This window comes from Rhinatrema bivittatum, chromosome 2 (genome assembly GCF_901001135.1).
Source record: "Rhinatrema bivittatum chromosome 2, aRhiBiv1.1, whole genome shotgun sequence".
In the NCBI taxonomy this organism is placed as follows: Eukaryota; Metazoa; Chordata; class Amphibia; order Gymnophiona; family Rhinatrematidae; genus Rhinatrema; species Rhinatrema bivittatum.
In genome coordinates this window covers 51,041,291-51,057,863 of record NC_042616.1, presented here as the reverse complement: position 1 = coordinate 51,057,863, position 16,573 = coordinate 51,041,291, and the positions used below count along the sequence as shown (strand labels likewise).

The 16,573-nt window shown below is 44.6% G+C and overlaps 1 protein-coding gene across 3 annotated transcripts in view; it reads right to left on the bottom strand.

The window, feature by feature from the left end:
• Positions 1–16,573, bottom strand: part of LOC115083929 (zinc finger protein 585A-like) — a 65,220-nt gene that overhangs the window by 23,496 nt on the left and 25,151 nt on the right. For 2 of the 3 annotated variants that reach the window (XM_029588041.1, XM_029588040.1), the window contains exon 2: positions 9,808–10,560. In XM_029588041.1, coding sequence (XP_029443901.1) covers positions 9,808–9,831 — 24 coding nt within the window. In that variant the 5' untranslated portion in view covers positions 9,832–10,560. Of the gene's footprint in view, positions 1–9,682; positions 10,561–16,573 lie in introns of those variants that run through there. The other variant, XM_029588043.1, reaches the window with a different exon arrangement.

Genomic DNA, 16,573 nt, shown 5'->3' with positions numbered 1-16,573 from the left:
CTGCCCACGTATACTTTTTGACAAGGGCATACAAGTCCATAAATGACAAAGTCAGAATTACAGTGAACTGAGTGCCTACGTATGATACGTGTCTGGGTATGGGGATCTTGCCATGTGATCCCTGTAATAGCTTGAGCACAGAAGCTGCAATGGCCGCATAGTGTTTGTCCGGGGGGTCCAGGGATGGAATCACAATCTTGGGTGGCACGAACCACCTGTTGCTTGATGTTGGTGCCCCTGCTGTATGCGAACAGCGGTAATGAGTCAAAGACCTGATGTGGGCTGAGAACATGCCAGTTCCGTTGAATGGATTGTCTAATTTGTTGAGTGAGGTTGGTGTGTTCCAACACACAAGTAAGACCTGAAGCTTGTTTCTTGCTTCTATATTGTAAAAGTGATTCACGTGGAGAAAATTTGGCCCTTTTGAACGCTCTCTTGATAGTATTAATGGGGTAGCCTCTCTCACGGAATCTGTCACTCAAACTAACACTTTGTTGCAAAAAGTCTTGGGAGTCCGAACAAATCCTTCGGATGCGAAAGAACTGTCCCACAGGCAGACCTTCTTTAAACCTGCGAGGATGATGGCTTTCAAATTTTAAGAAGTTGTTTCTGTCCGTGGATTTCCTGAACAATGATGTTTGGATGGTACCTGAACTTTTAGTAATCAGAATGTCCAAAAAGGGTAATTGTTCCTTGTCAAAAGACATAGAAAATTTAAGATGAGGATTTGATGAATTTAACCATGAGTGAAATTCAAAGAGTTGCTGTTCAGAACCATGCCATATGAAAAATATGTCGTCTATGTATCTAGACCACTGAGTGATAAGTTCAAAGAACGGGGAAGTGTATATCGTTGTTTCTTCGAATTTAGCGACAAATAAATTGGCAATATCCGGGGCTACTGGGGACCCCATTGCCACCCCGTGAATCTGAAGGAAGTATTCCCGTTGATAGGAAAAATAATTGTTAAAAAGAACTAATTCCAATAGAGACACAAGGAATTCTGTCGGAATGCGTTGAGGATGTATGCGATTGCTCATGATATCCTTACCCAACATCAACGCCTCCTCTTGTGGTACGTTGGTGTAAAGTGATTCCACGTCAAGGCTTACTAACAACGCTTCTTCAGACAGGATGGGAATATTTTTAAGTTGTCGTAGCATATGAGAAGTATCTTGAATATATGATTTCGAGATGCAAACCGCAGGTTGAAGGAAGTGGTCCAAAAATTTGGCTAAAGGTTCCAGGAGTGAACAGCAGATACAATTGGACGACAAGACGGGTTGACCAAGGTTTTATGCACCTTGGGAACCCCATATATTACCGGCGTTCTTGGAGATTCTACATTCAAGTATCTTAATTCTTTTGAAGTAAGAAAACCAGCCTGGGAGGCTATTTGTAATAACTCTTGAATTTGTCTGTGAAGGTCCACAGTGGGATCAGATGGGAGTTTGCGGTAGAATTTGCGATCTTCAAGTTGTCTATGAATTTCCTGTTGATATGCAATATGATCCATAATAACCACGGCACCACCCTTGTCTGCGGGTTTTATGATAATGTCCTGATTTTGTGCTAGACCCTTTAAAGCTTGCTTCTCGCCCTTGGATAGATTATAAAAAGTGCGACACTGTTGTGTTTCTATATGGGTGACATCCTGTAATACCAGGGTTTGGAAGGCTTTAATCTGTGGGTCGACTGGTCCCGGAGGAAGCCAGCGTGACTTAGGACGTACGATGGACATATCTTGAGTGACATCAGTTGCGGAAAAATATAATTTAATCATAAGGGATTTAATCATAAGGGATACTCTTGCATCAGTAAGTGTACTCCCAGATCTCGGCGCCATTTCTCAAAATTGAGTGGTACTATTCATGCACATTGGTTCTTGCTTTTATTTTTCCTTAGTATGGTAAGATTTTCCGGATATCAACAGAGCCCCTGTCGGTGGTACCCGGCCCCCTGAAGAAGGAGGTTTCTCCGAAACACTCAGTGTCGGGGCAACATCGGAGTCAACCATTTTTTCAACATCTTTACAAGGCTCATTGACGGACAAGGCAAGATAAGTACATTTTCGGATTTAAGCGTGGGAGCAATCCGTTTATAAGTACTTACAGACTCAATGTGCATAAAAGGGCAGCTTTTTTTGTTAAGCGCCCCTTACATTCAGCCCACTGAGACCAATGATTAAAATGTAATTGAATGCTATAAAAAGCTTAAATTAGCTTAGCCTGTTGGCATCTAAATATGAGGTCTCTATGAGCTTATCCACTCATGATATTATTTCAGGATCTTTAATGACGTACAAGAATATCCTGAGGCATATATTAACCGGAAGCTGATGCCCCGCAAGAGGCCTTGGCAGTCACGTGGGCCTTAGAGGCCTTGTGCTATTACCTGCTGGGACAGCAATTCACACTCGTAATGGACCACCAACAGCTACCATGAATGAATAGAAACAAGAAGTCCAATGCGAGGGTGATGAGATGGCTCCTGGCTCTTCAACTACAGAATATGCAATAGGGCAGGCAGGGAACACACAAATGCAGATTTTTTGTCTAGACAGGTGTCCCTAGTTCAGGCAGGTGCTCATCCCGACAAGGCTGGGCTGAAGGGGAATATGCAGAATATACAGAAACCTCCCTCAGACTATAGTGAAGGACCAGGTAAAACTACCTCACCCAGGCCTCCTTAAAATACAAACCTACAGGGAATCCTGGGTGAAGGGAAAAGCCCCTCACCAGAGTTTAATAAATCATGGCCTGGAAGGTTTAGAGAGGCCCTGATGAGCAGGCAGGATACCAATGTACGAGAAAACCTGCTATGTTTGAGGACCGTGTGTCTATCTGAAGTTAAGGTGAGCTTTATCATCTGTTGATTTTGCTTTACTCTTCATTCTCCATTGCAAATAAATTGCACAAACAGGAAAAACAACCAGAGTCGGTCTCCTTATTCTTTCTGGCTGTGTCCAAGCCCCTAACGCCAAGTTACCACAGTTATTATTATTATTATTTATAAAAATTGTTCCCATAGGCCCTGTTCAATTTTAACCTTCAAATTTTAATACCCATTCATTTCAATGGAAATCCTGGGCACCCGATGCAGTATTTAAATGAGGGTCTGCACACAAAAAGGACATGCTGGGGGGAGAACTGTGTGTCTATAGCGCTCAAATGCATCGGGCACCCAGAACTGCAACGAGCGCTCAACAGGAGCGTCCTTTTTTAAAATTCCGCTTCTTCAGGCCAATTTCTGTGTTATTTTGCCAAGGACACCCATGGAGAAGGCCCCCCCTTGCTATGGGCGTCTAAATTGTGCAGCCATAAAATGTTTTTCTTAAGTCAAGTCAATATCAATTTAATTTTTCAACACTGCAGGCAGTTACTTTAAGTGTTACAACTGTACTAAGGAGGAGGACACATAGAGGACTATATTGTTTAAAATGTTTCATGAGCCCTTGACTTGCAAATTGACTTTACACCACCTCTGGGGCCGGAGTTAAAATCTGCAGCGTTAAAAGGTGTGCATTGGGCGCCCTGTGATTTCCTGCACTGGGGGGGGGGGGGGGGGTTAATAGCCTCACCTACATGGAATTTTCACGTGATGAGCGCTATCAGCTATGCATTTGTTTGGGCAGGCGTTTTGGACACGCTGATCTCTTTATTGCGTCAGGTGCTAGTCTACTGCATCCAAACATATGCCCAACCGTATGGAGACCCATGCACTAAACTGAGAGCACTTTATTACATCGGCCTATAAGTCTGGCCAGGAGGTGTCGCCATTGTGCGACGTCTTCCTCAATTAATTACCTAACAGCACTCTATACCACGTAATCCAAGGGAAAGCAACTCTTCCTCCCCCGCCACCTTAGTCCTGCTGTGGCCCAGTTCTCTGGCAAAACCCTGGATCAGTGGTGCCCAACTACATTACCATAGGACATTTTCTTCAAAACACTAAATTAAAAAAAAAAAAAAAAAAAAGGCTGCCAGCTGTCTTGGGATCTAGGTTTTTGCCAGCTGGCTCCAGAATTTCAGGGCAGGCTGATCCCGGTCCTGCTTATACTTGCACTTGCACGCATGGACTTGAAATCTTGCTTTTCTTAGGAACCGCAATAAGGAAATCAGAACCGTGTGTCCCAACATGCAATGGGGTAAAAATGGGCCTGGATCGACTTACTCTATGGGGGGGGAGGTGTGTGTGTGTGTGTGACAGAGCACATCAGAGCACGAGCTTGTGTGTGTGTGTGACAGAGCACATCAGAGCGCGAGCTTGTGTGTGTGTGTGACAGAGCACATCAGAGCGCGAGCTTGTGTGTGTGTGTGTGACAGAGCACATCAGAGCGCGAGCTTGTGTGTGTGTGTGTATGACAGAGCACATCAGAGCGCGAGCTTGTGTGTGTGTGTATATGACAGAGCACATCAGAGCGCGAGCTTGTGTGTGTGTGTGTGAGAGACAGAGCACATCAGAGCGCGAGCTTGTGTGTGTGTGTGTGAGAGACAGAGCACATCAGAGCGCGAGCTTGTGTGTGTGTGTGTGTGAGAGACAGAGCACATCAGAGCGCGAGCTTGTGTGTGTGTGTGTGAGAGACAGAGCACATCAGAGCGCGAGCTTGTGTGTGTGACAGAGCACATCAGAGCGCGAGCTTGTGTGTGTGACAGAGCACATCAGAGCGCGAGCTTGTGTGTGTGACAGAGCACATCAGAGCGCGAGCTTGTGTGTGTGACAGAGCACATCTGAGCGCGAGCTTGTGTGTGTGACAGAGCACATCTGAGCGCGAGCTTGTGTGTGTGACAGAGCACATCTGAGCGCGAGCTTGTGTGTGTGTGTGTGTGTGACAGAGCACATCTGAGCGCGAGCTTGTGAGTGTGTGTGTGTGTGACAGAGCACATCTGAGCGCGAGCTTGTGAGTGTGTGTGTGTGTGACAGAGCACATCTGAGCGCGAGCTTGTGTGTGTCTATGACAGAGCACATCAGAGCGCGAGCTTGTGTGTGTCTATGACAGAGCACATCAGAGCGCGAGCGTGTGTGTGTATGACAGAGCACATCAGAGCACAAGCTTGTGTGTGTGTGTGTGTGGATGACGGAGCACATCAGAGCGCGAGCTTGTGTGTGTGTATGACGGAGCACATCAGAGCGCGAGCTTGTGTGTGTGTATGACGGAGCACATCAGAGCGCGAGCTTGTGTGTGTGTGTGTGTGTGTATGACAGAGCACATCAGAGCGCGAGCTTGTGTGTGTGTATGACGGAGCACATCAGAGCGCGAGCTTGTGTGAGTTTGTGTGTATGATGGAGCACATCAGAGCGCGAGCTTGTGTGAGTTTGTGTGTATGATACGGCGTATCAGAGCGCGAGCTTGTGTGTGTGTGATACGGCGTATCAGAGCGCGAGCTTGTGTGTGTGTGTGTATGACAGAGCACATCAGAGCGCGAGCTTGTGTGTGTGTGTGTATGACAGAGCACATCAGAGCGCGAGCTTGTGTGTGTGTGTGTATGACAGAGCACATCAGAGCGCGAGCTTGTGTGTGTGTGTGTATGACAGAGCACATCAGAGCGCGAGCTTGTGTGTGTGTGTGTATGACAGAGCACATCAGAGCGCGAGCTTGTGTGTGTGTGTGTGTGACAGAGCACGAGCTTGTGTGTGTGTGTGTATGACAGAGCACATCAGAGCGCGAGCTTGTGTGTGTATGACAGAGCACATCAGAGCGCGAGCTTGTGTGTGTGTATTTGTGTGATACAGCATATCAGAGTGAGAGCTTGAGTGTGTGTTTGTGTAGAGTATGTGAGAGCTTGGGAGAGGGGAATGAGTATATGAGTGAGAGATTGTGTGTATGAATGAGTCAGTGAGAGAAAGCAGGAGGCTGTGTGTGTGAGGGAGGGAGTGAGGTAAGAAGACAGTAGGAGAAGAAATAGAACAAGAAGAGAGACCCTAAAAAGGAATTAGGAAACGACTGACAATAAAAAGTGGGAAAAAAAGAAACTGGGACCAACTGATTAGAAAAATATAAAGATCAGACAACAAAGGTAAAAAAAAAATTATTTTGAGATTTTAGCAATTGGACTATGTCATGTAAGTTTCTTAAATTTTTGTATTTTGCTCTTTCTTCAGTATTCCACTGTTCAGTCTAGTTTCTCAGGCTATTTTGGTTTTGTCTGCATGTTTCTAATTTGTAGCCTCTTATTTCTATATTAGGTAAGGGTCAGTCTCTGTTTTGCCTGTATGTGTATGACTGAAGCGCAGTATTTCTGCTGGCATGTAGCTTCTCTCTAGTAGTCCAGCTTGTTCTGTTATTCCAGTGATATATTAATGTTCTAGGGCCTGGTGTATTCAACAGAGGATACGAGAATGACAGTATAAAGGACAAGGGCTGCAATCTGAAACATGAACAAAATATAACAAAAGAGCTAGGGAATTCCAAAACTAAGAATGAAGAGAGTCCTCTGGACTGGAAGAATGTAGGTCAGATACATCGAAACGTGAATTACAATGTGCTGGTTGCTAATATATATTAGCTGTTATATTATTCCAGTGAGCCTGAATTCAGTGCCGGGAAAAATAGTGGAAACTATTCTCAAGATCAAAATTGTAGAGCATATAGAAAGACATGATTTAATGGGACACAGTCAACATGGATTTATTTAACCAAGGGAAGACTGGCCGAACAAATCTGCTTCATTTTTTTTGAAGGAGTTAAACAAACATGTGGATAAAGGTGAACCGGTAGATGTAGTGTATTTGGATTTTCAGAAGGTGTTTGACAAAGTCCCTCATGAGAGGCTTCTACGAAAACTAAAAAGTCATGGGATAGGAGGCGATATCCTTTCGTGGATTACAAAGTGGTTAAAAGACAGGAAACAGAGAGTAGGATTAAATGGTCAATTTTCTCAGTGGAAAAGGGTAAACAGTGGAGTGCCTCCGGGATCTGTACTTGGACTGGTGCTTTTCACTATATATATATATATAAACGATCTGGAAAGGAATGCGACAAGTGAGGTTATCAAATTTAAGGATGATACAAAATTATTCAGAGTAGTTAAATCACAAGCAGACTGTGATACATTACAGGAGGACCTTGCAAGACTGGAAGATTGGGCATCCAAATGGCAGATGAAACTTAATGTGGACAAGTGCAAGGTGTTGCATATAGGGAAAAATAACCCTTGCTGTAGTTACACAATGTTAGGTTCCATATTAGGAGCTACCACCCAGGAAAAAGATCTAGGCATCATAGTGGATAATACTTTAAAATCGTCGGCTCAGTATGCTGCAGCAGTCAAAAAACAAATAGAATGTTAGAAATTATTAGGAAGGGAATGGTTAATAAAACGGAAAATGTCATAATGCCTCTGTTTCGCTCCATGGTGAGACTGCACCTTGAATACTGTGTACAATTCTGGTCGCCACATCTCAAAAAAGATATAGTTGTGATGGAGAAGGTACAGAGAAGGGCAACCAAAATGATAAAGGGGATGGAACAGCTCCCCTATGAGGAAAGGCTGAATAGGTTAGGGCTGTTCAGCTTGGAGAAGATACGGCTGAGGTGGGATATGATAGAGGTCTTTAAGATCATGAGAGGTCTTGAACGAGTAGATGTGACTCGGTTATTTACACTTTCGAATAATAGAAGGACTAGGGGGCATTCCATGAAGTTAACAAGTAGCACATTTAAGACTAATTGGAGAAAAATCTTTTTTCACTCAACGCACAATAAAGCTCTGGAATTTGTTGCCAGAAGATGTAGTTAGTGTCGTTAGTGTAGCTGGGTTCAAAAAAGGTTTGGATAAGTTCTTGGAGGAGAAGTCCATTAATGGCTATTAATCAATTTTACTTAGGGAATAGCCACTGCTATTAATTGCATCAGTAGCATGGGATCTTCTTAGAGTTTGGGTAATTGCCAGGTTCTTGTGGCCTGGTTTTGGCCTCTGTTGGAAACAGAATGCTGGGCTTGATGGACCCTTGGTCTGACCCAGCATGGCAATTTTTTATCTAATGTTCTTATCTTCTGTTATATGTATTTAGTAAGTAGATTAATTTGTATTGGAACATCTCACACTGTGTGTGTTTTGTCCTAAAATTATGAATGCTACTTTGTAAACCGCTGTGATCTTGATATGGAACAACGGTATACAAAATGTATAAAATAGTATTTGCCTTGCTGCTTTTTCATAAGGTTACTGTTATTTGATTCCTGAGAGTCAGTGCTGTGACTGTATGGTATGGCAAGCTTCTAGATGTCTCTTTTTTTGCAGGAGTTTGTGTTGCTTCACAAAATGTTTCAAAATGGAGGGCTATTTTTTGTTGAGATGACACCAAACTTTGAATTTTTTTTTTTCATGTTGGTTGAAATATGAATTGTCCTAGCTCTGCCCTGCACCTGTTCTGATGATTAATGCTGTCTTATTGTAGTTATGATGATTTCTGGCTTTCTGCAATGAGGATTCATGAAAGAATACATTGATTTTTGTTTTATTACATGATAGGTTGTATCTGTTTTCTTTGCTTTTTACATGATATATTTGTGCATTTATAAACTGCAATACATATAAAATAAAATACAGATTATTAATAAGGAATTTTTAATGCTGGCAAGTGCTTGAAATAATTGAGGTAAAATGTTTTAAGATATCATGCCTGATGCATAATAGCTGTTGCAAACTACTTAGAAAGCCATTCTAGGGTGCAGTATATGGCATCATTTATCAATAAGAATACAACTAGTAGGACTCAGAACTGCATGCCTACAGACCACCCATGTTAACCTTGTGCTCACCCAAAAAAAAACCCAGTTTGGCTAAGCCACTGTGATAGCATCCCAAGTTTTTTTTTAATCAATAAAACAATTATCTGCATTAAAAAAAATAGCACGTGTTTAACGTGCTTTACTACATCCGCCTCCAATTGGGCAAAGATCACAACAACACTCGGCCTTCAGAAGCTACCCTAAAGCCAAGACTTTCCACTCCAGAGCTTGCTGCATGCACGCATGTTCCCACAGCTTTGTAACTGTGAAGTGTGCTTTGGATCTTCTTACACAAGAAAGGCATGACCATGGAAGCACGGTAGCAGTGCCTGCCCTGTATACTCCTGAAATCGAGGGCTACACGGAGACCACCGCATTTCTTTACAAAAAGTCAAGAGTAGACAGTTCCCGTTTAAGGGAAAAACCAACTAAACATGAGAAATCTGGTGTGCTCTATGGGAAAAGCCATCCACCTTACAGAAGGAATGCTACAAATGCAGTTACAGGAGCAAGCTCCATTTAAAGACCCTGCTTCAGAAAGTCTCTCTTTCCATGCGGATTTTCCTCTTTCCTTCCCCCCAAACAGAAAACTGAATTCAGTTCAAGGCTTTTGCAAATACAGTTTGCTAGGTTTTTTTTGTTTTTTTAACGATAAGTGCAGTCCTACTGCTTTTCAGCTCACCAACCCCCACCCCTGTGCTCTCAAAACCACTCCTCTTCACCCTCCCCCATCTCAATAAGAACAGGAGCAGCAGGAACCTGCTTGTATACATAACATCAAAATGTTATAGGTCGAAAAATAAAAGATGTAGGAGAAAATTATTCCCCCCCCCCCCCCATTTCTCTCTGGAGGCCTAGGCCTAGCAAGTAAAACCCTGCAATGTTTCAAAATTTTTTTGTTTTACTTTTTCAAATGAAGTTTACAGCAGAAAGAACCCCCTTCCTCACCGTTAGCAATTTATCTGCACCTTAGTGCGTGTCCATCCTTGTCTGATTGCTACCCTTTGCAATCTCCCCCAGGGTAGGTACAGGTACAGCAGCGAAAAAAAAAAGCACTGTTCTCCCCTTCCTACCTTTGCACAAACCTCCACTGGCATTTTATGCTTCCTTCCCTCGCCCCCCTGGTTTTCCCCCTGGGAGGGCTCGGCTTCAGAGGGTCCTCCGCTCCATCGCCCCCCTCTCCCTGTCTCAGCTGCTGGGGCTGAGCCTGCTGCTGCTTTCCTTTCCAGTCCTGATGTGTTTTGTGCTTTTTTTTTTTTTTTTCCACTCCTCACAATGACTGCTGCCTGTGTCCTGACTGTGGTCACAGATAGTGGGGGGGAGGGGGAGGAGGAGAAATGCAGTAGGGGGAAGGGGCTGGCTTTCAAAGGGGAGGAGGGAACATAGAAGGTGCTGCGGAGAAGATTGAAAAAACTGAAGGAGGAAATTCAAGCTTCGGATTTTGGAAGATTTTCCTTTTTTTTTTTTTTTTTCCCTAGACAGCCCAACACACACAAGATCAGATAAAGCAGAGCTTCCACGCCCCCTCCCTTCCCTTCCTCTCCTCCAAGCACGAGGCATTACTGGGAGTTGTAGTACTTCCTGGAAAGAGTCCGAGGCTATCGGCCCAGCAGGGCTCCTGCTCCCTGCAGTCATGGAAAACTACAGTTCCCAGCGGCACCAAGTTTGACCGGGGCCTCTGCCTATAACTTAGTTGATAGAAAGCATCACTGCTTCTAATGGCTTCTTCCAGCGAGGATATTTTTTTAAGAACCGTCTTTCCTTCACTGTCCCGCCTCTTTCACGACCAAGGACTCCTTGTCCTGTATTCGAAAGGACATATCCTCCTGTTGGTAAAAAAAAAAAATAAAAAAATAAAAATTTAGATCACTTTCCTCTGACCTAAAAAAAAAAAGCCTAATTATTTATTTGTTTTAATTTAAATGTCGCCTTGCTAGGCTTGAAAACAAAACTCTAGGCAGCGTACAACAAACACATTTTTTAAATACATAGAAAAGATAATATCAGTACAATAAGTAAGTTCTATAAAAACATCAATAAATACGATAGAAATAGAAACGATAGAATGCATCCAATAAAGTTACCGCTAGAACAAAAACCTTTCCTCCGAATTAAACTGGAAATGGTTAATTTCTTTAAAAAATAGGACTTTTCTGTATACAGCAGGAGATCTGTTCATCCTGAGCTAGTGCCAAATCTGATGTGCAAAATACAACAAACTTCCACACAGTCACTGGCAACATATAATACTTATAGTTTTTATAGCACTTCTGGACATAAGCAGTGCTACCAAATAGTGATAACTATTAAAGTATGATAAGTTCCTTAAGAAGAAGAACATGCCATACTGGGTCAGACCAAGGGTCCATCAAGCCCAGCATCCTATTTCCAACAGTGGCCAATTCAGGCCATAATAACCTGGCAAGTACCCAAAAACTAAGTCTATTCCATGTTACTGTTGCTAGTAATAGCAGTGGCAATTTTCTAAGTCAACTTAATTAATAGCAGGTAATGGACTTCTCCAAGAACTTATCCAATCCTTTTTTAAACACAGCTACACTAACTGCACTAACCACATCCTCTGGCAACAAATTCCAGAGTTTAATTGTGCATTGAGTGAAAAAGAACTTTCTCAGATTAGTTTTAAATGTGCCACATGCTAACTTCATGGAGTGCCCCCTAGTCTTTCTATAATTCGATAAATAACCTCTCATGATTTTAAACACCTCTATCATATCCCCCCTCAGCCGTCTCTTCTCCAAGCTGAAAAGTCCTAACCTCTTTAGTCTTTCCTCATAGGGGAGCTGTTCCATTCCCCTTATCATTTTGGTAGCCCTTCTCTGTACCTTCTCCATCACAACTATATCTTTTTTGAGATGCGGCGACCAGAATTGTACACAGTATTCAAGGTGCGGTCTCACTATGGAGCGATACAGAGGCATTATGACATTTTCCGTTTTATTCACCATTCCCTTTCTAATAATTCCCAACATTCTGTTTCCTTTTTTGACTGCCGCAGCACACTGAACAGACGATTTCAATGTGTTATCCACTATGACACCTAGATCTCTTTCTTGGGTGGTAGCTCCTAATATGGAACCTAACATTGTGTAACTATTAGAGGTGTGATTTGGCTGACCAAAAAGTTCGGCCTTCGTTATCGGCCCGCCGTGGGAAATTTTGTTTTCCCACGATTCGGGCTGATTTTAATTCGGCTGCCCCCGAAATGATATCCGAAACCCGCTCCGACCCTTCCAATTTAATTAATTAGAACGGGGTTGTAAAAAAACAAAAATCCAAATCCACCCCAACCCTTCAAATTTAATTAATTGCAACCCCCCAAAACTTGTCGAAATTCCCTGGTGGTCCAGCGGGGGTTCCGGTAGCGATCTCCCACTCTCGGGCCGTTGGCTGCCAGTATTCAAAATGGTGCCGATGGCCCTTTGCCCGTACCATGTGACAGGCTATTGGTGCCATTGGCCGGCCTCTGTCACATAGTAGGAGCAATGGACGGCCGGTGCCATCTTAAAAAATGGCACGGGCCATCCATTGCTCCTACTATGTGACAGGTTTTTTGTTTTTTTTTTAAATGTGCCCTTTCTCTGCTCCCCAAAAATGATAAGAAAACAGCACGAAATTTCATGGGTTTTCTTATCATTTCGTCGCCCCCCCCCCCGAAACGCGACACAATTTGAAATATAATCTCCATTTCCTATTTCGTCGCAAATTAATGCACATCCCTAGTAACTCTAGAAAGGCTTATTTTCCCTAAATGCATCACCTTGCACTTATCCACATTAAATTTCATCTGCCATTTGGATGCCCAATTTTCCAGTCTCACAAGGTCTTCCTGCATTTTATCACACTCTGCTTGTGATTTAACTACTCTGAACAATTTTGTATCATCTGCAAATTTGATTACCTCACTCATCATATTTCTGTTATGCCGGTCGACCACTCAGTCCGTGGCCGACCGTGTTTACCCGCCTCTGCAACAGATCCGCGGTCCTGGAGACGCCGAGAGGCCTTCCTCCACGGCGGGACTCTGCTGCCACCAAAGCCATGCACCCTGACGTCATCTGGACGCGCGCGGCGACGTCAGTCTTTCATTTAAAGGGTCCAGCACGGGAAATACCCAGGGCCAGCCCCGGAAGTTCCCCACTCCTGTGGGGTATTTAAACCTGCTCTCTTTGCTGCTATTTGAGTTAGCAAGGATTAGATTTCCGGTCTAAGCAGCTCTGCTGCGAGATGCTCTCTTCACCCTCAGGGGTTTTCTACTAACTTGGGTACCCGCTCCTCGGGGGCTCTTTGCTTATTTACAGGTACCTATCCTGAATCCGGGTACTCGCTCCTCGAGGGCCTGTGTTGTATATCCTGGTGCCTGCTATCTACTCTCCTGCCTGCTGGGAACTCTATCATTACTGCCACAAGAGTGTGAGTAATAACATCTCCAGTTTGTCTCACCTACAGCTCCTCACTGAATACCTGCGTCGGTGCCTTACACCACCATTGTGGACAGGTCTCCTCCACTGAGGATTCCAGACTCTTGTTACAGAAACTCCTCTCTACTGCCACCTCTGGTGAACTCTACAAGCTGCATAATAAAGTTAATATCTCTGTGTTTGTGCATCTGAGTCTAGCCTGGTGCTACAGCTCTCCGCGGGCCTCCTCCCCGTGGGAGTCTCTATCACTGTAGTCCTAAGAATTCACCAAACACCTCGAAAACACAACAGATTGCTAACTCCATGGATTCGGCTCAGCTCACCGCCTTGCAGGCCATTCCCTGCTTAGCCCAGAAGAATCAAGAGCAACAAAGGTTCCTGGAAGCATTGTCTACCTCTGTGGACCGATTAAATGCTCTACTGGATTCGCAAACTGAAGATTTGAAAATGCTGCAGTCAATTCCTGGTCTCCTTCAAAGGATTCAGAGTCTCCAGACCTCCCTTGTCCATCATCTGACTCTCCGCCAAGATCTTTTACAAAAGCTAGAGGTAAATTCTCCCTTGCTAGCTAACTCACCAGTATTCTCAGGACTTCACCAAGCAGTGATTTCTCTGCCTAATCCCCCCCCCCCCCCCCCTGCTACTCTGGGGATCCGAAGTGTTGTCAGGGGTTTTTAAATCAGTGCCATATGCACTTTACTCTTTAGCCATCACTGTTTCCAAATGATGTGACTAAGACGACCTTTATCCTCTCCCTATTAGATGGCAAAGCCCTGGCTTGGGCTTCACCCCTATGGGAGCACTCTGACCCCCTGCTATCTGATCTATCTCAGTTCATTGCCACTTTCAAGCAGGTGTTAGACGAGCCTGGCAGGCTGCCAGCTATGGGCGCAGATCTTCGTTTACGACAAGGCTCTCGATCTCTAAGTGAATACGCTATAGAATTCCGCACCTTGGCTACTGAACTAAACTGGCAAGGAAACAGTTTAAACACCATATTTCTGGAAGGGTTATCTCGTCAGATTAAAGATGAGATTGTGGCTCAAGAACTTCCCATGCCTTTGGAGGGGCTTATTAACCTCACAGGGAGGATCGACCGGAGGTTGCGGGAGCGAGTTCGGGAGACCCATGGAGGGCAACGGGGGCATCTTCCAGACTCATTCTTCCGGCCTGAGGTACCCTCACTCACCACCGAAGAGCCGATGCAACTGGGTCAGACCCAGGTTTTGGCGGCTGTCACTGCACCCTACAATCAGGAAGTCTTCTCTGGAAATGATGTTCCTTTTGCTTCATCTCCTTTGCCTGTAAAGATGATGCCACGTTGTTCAAAACCGGTTGAAGCTATACCCTTCGGCCATGCTGCAGGATCACCTTTTTTTCTTTTGCCGGCATCAGTGGAATTCTCAGCCACCAGGGTTTCCTCTCAGGCTTTGTTGGACTCAGGTGCTGGGGCGAACTTTATTCGGCAGGACCTGGTGGATCATTGTGGTCTTGTCACCTCACCAGTGGAACCTCCATTGGTCCTCTCGTCTATACACGGGAACCCTCTCCCGGGTGAGGTTACACGAATCACTCAGCCGTTGTCATTAAGAATTGGAACACATCATGTGGAGCACCTTACCTTATTTGTCCTACCTAAGGCTGTGAGCCGTATAATTTTAGGTTTACCTTGGTTATAAAGACACCAGCCTCAGTACCACTGGACTTTTCCTGACCAGATTCTGTGGGGTCCTCATTGTGCAGGAACCTGCTTTGAGGTTCCAGAATCATTCCAGTACATGAAGATGGCTACCGTCATATTGGAACCTATAGTTCTCTGTGAGGAGATTAAAAAGGATCCTGGAAGAGCCAAATCTTCAGGACTACTTAACCCGTTGGAGGCGCTTGCATAGTTAAAAGAACAGTTGAGCCATAAGGCTTTGTAGAACAAGGAACTGAAGAAATCTCATGAACAAGCTACCCAAGGCCTACTAGCCATTCTGGATTATAAGGAACAGGAGATTCAGCAATTACACACTCATTTGCAACAAAGGAGTATTCAAAGGGTTTCCACGATATCATCATCAATCATCCTGGACTCCGTGAACTCCTTACAAGAGAGACCTTCCTCCTTGGAGAATTCAGAGTTGTCCAGTTTGGAGACCAAGAATAACGAACAGAATTGGATTACAGAGGATGAAGTGGACTGGACAACGGATGATAACAACCTATCGGAAAGGGTTCTTGAAGAGGGGGTACTGTTATGCCGATAGACCACTCAGACCGTGGCCGACCGTGCTTACCCGCCTCCGCAATGGATCCGCGGTCCTGGAGACGCCGAGAGGCCTTCCTCCGTGGTGGGAGTGCTGCCGCCGCTAAAGCCACACACCCCTGACGTCATCTGGACGCGCGCGGCGACGTCAGTCTTTCATTTAAAGCGTCCAGTGTGGGAAATACCCGGGGCCATCCCCGGAAGTTCCCCACTCCTGTGGAGTATTTAAACCTGCTCTCTTTGCTGCTATTTGAGTTAGCAAGGATTAGATTTCCGGTCTAAGCAGCTCTGCTGCTAGAAGCTCTCTTCACCCTCTGGGGTTTTCTACTAACTTGGGTACCCGCTCCTCGGGGGCTCTTTGCTTATTTACAGGTACCTATCCTGAATCCGGGTACTCGCTCCTCAAGGGCCTGTTTTGTCTATCCTGGTGCCTGCTATCTACTCTCCTGCCTGCTGGGAACTCTATCATTACTGCCACAAGAGAGTGAGTAATAACATCTCCAGTCTGTCTCACCTACAGCTCCTCACTGAAATCTTGCATCGGAGCCTTATACCACTATTGTGGACAGGTCACCTCCACCGAGGATTCCAGACTCTTGTTACAGAAACTCCTCTCTACTGCCACCTCTGGTGAACTCTACAAGCTGCATAATAAAGTTAATATCTCTGTGTTTGTGCATCTGAGTCTAGCCTGGTGCTACAGCTCTCCGTGGGGCTCCTCCCCGTGGGAGTCTCTATCACTGTAGTCCTAAGAATCCACCAAACACCTCAAATACACAACAATATCTTTCCAGATCATTTATATATATTTATAAATATATTGAAAAGTACAGGTCCCAATACAGATCCCTGAGGCACTCCACTGCCCCACTCCCTTCCACTGAGAAAATTGTCCATTTAATCCTCTCTCTTTCCTGTCTTTTAGCCAGTTTGTAATCCAGGAAAGGACATCGCCACCTATCCCATGAATTTTTACTTTTCCTAGCAGCCTCTCATGAGGAGCTTTGTCAAACGCCTTCTGAAAATCCAAATACACTACATCTACCGGTTCACCTTTATCTACATGTTTATTAACTCCTTCAAAAAAGTGAAGCAGATTTGTGAGACAAGACTTGCCTTGGGTAAAGCCATGCTGACTTTGTTCCA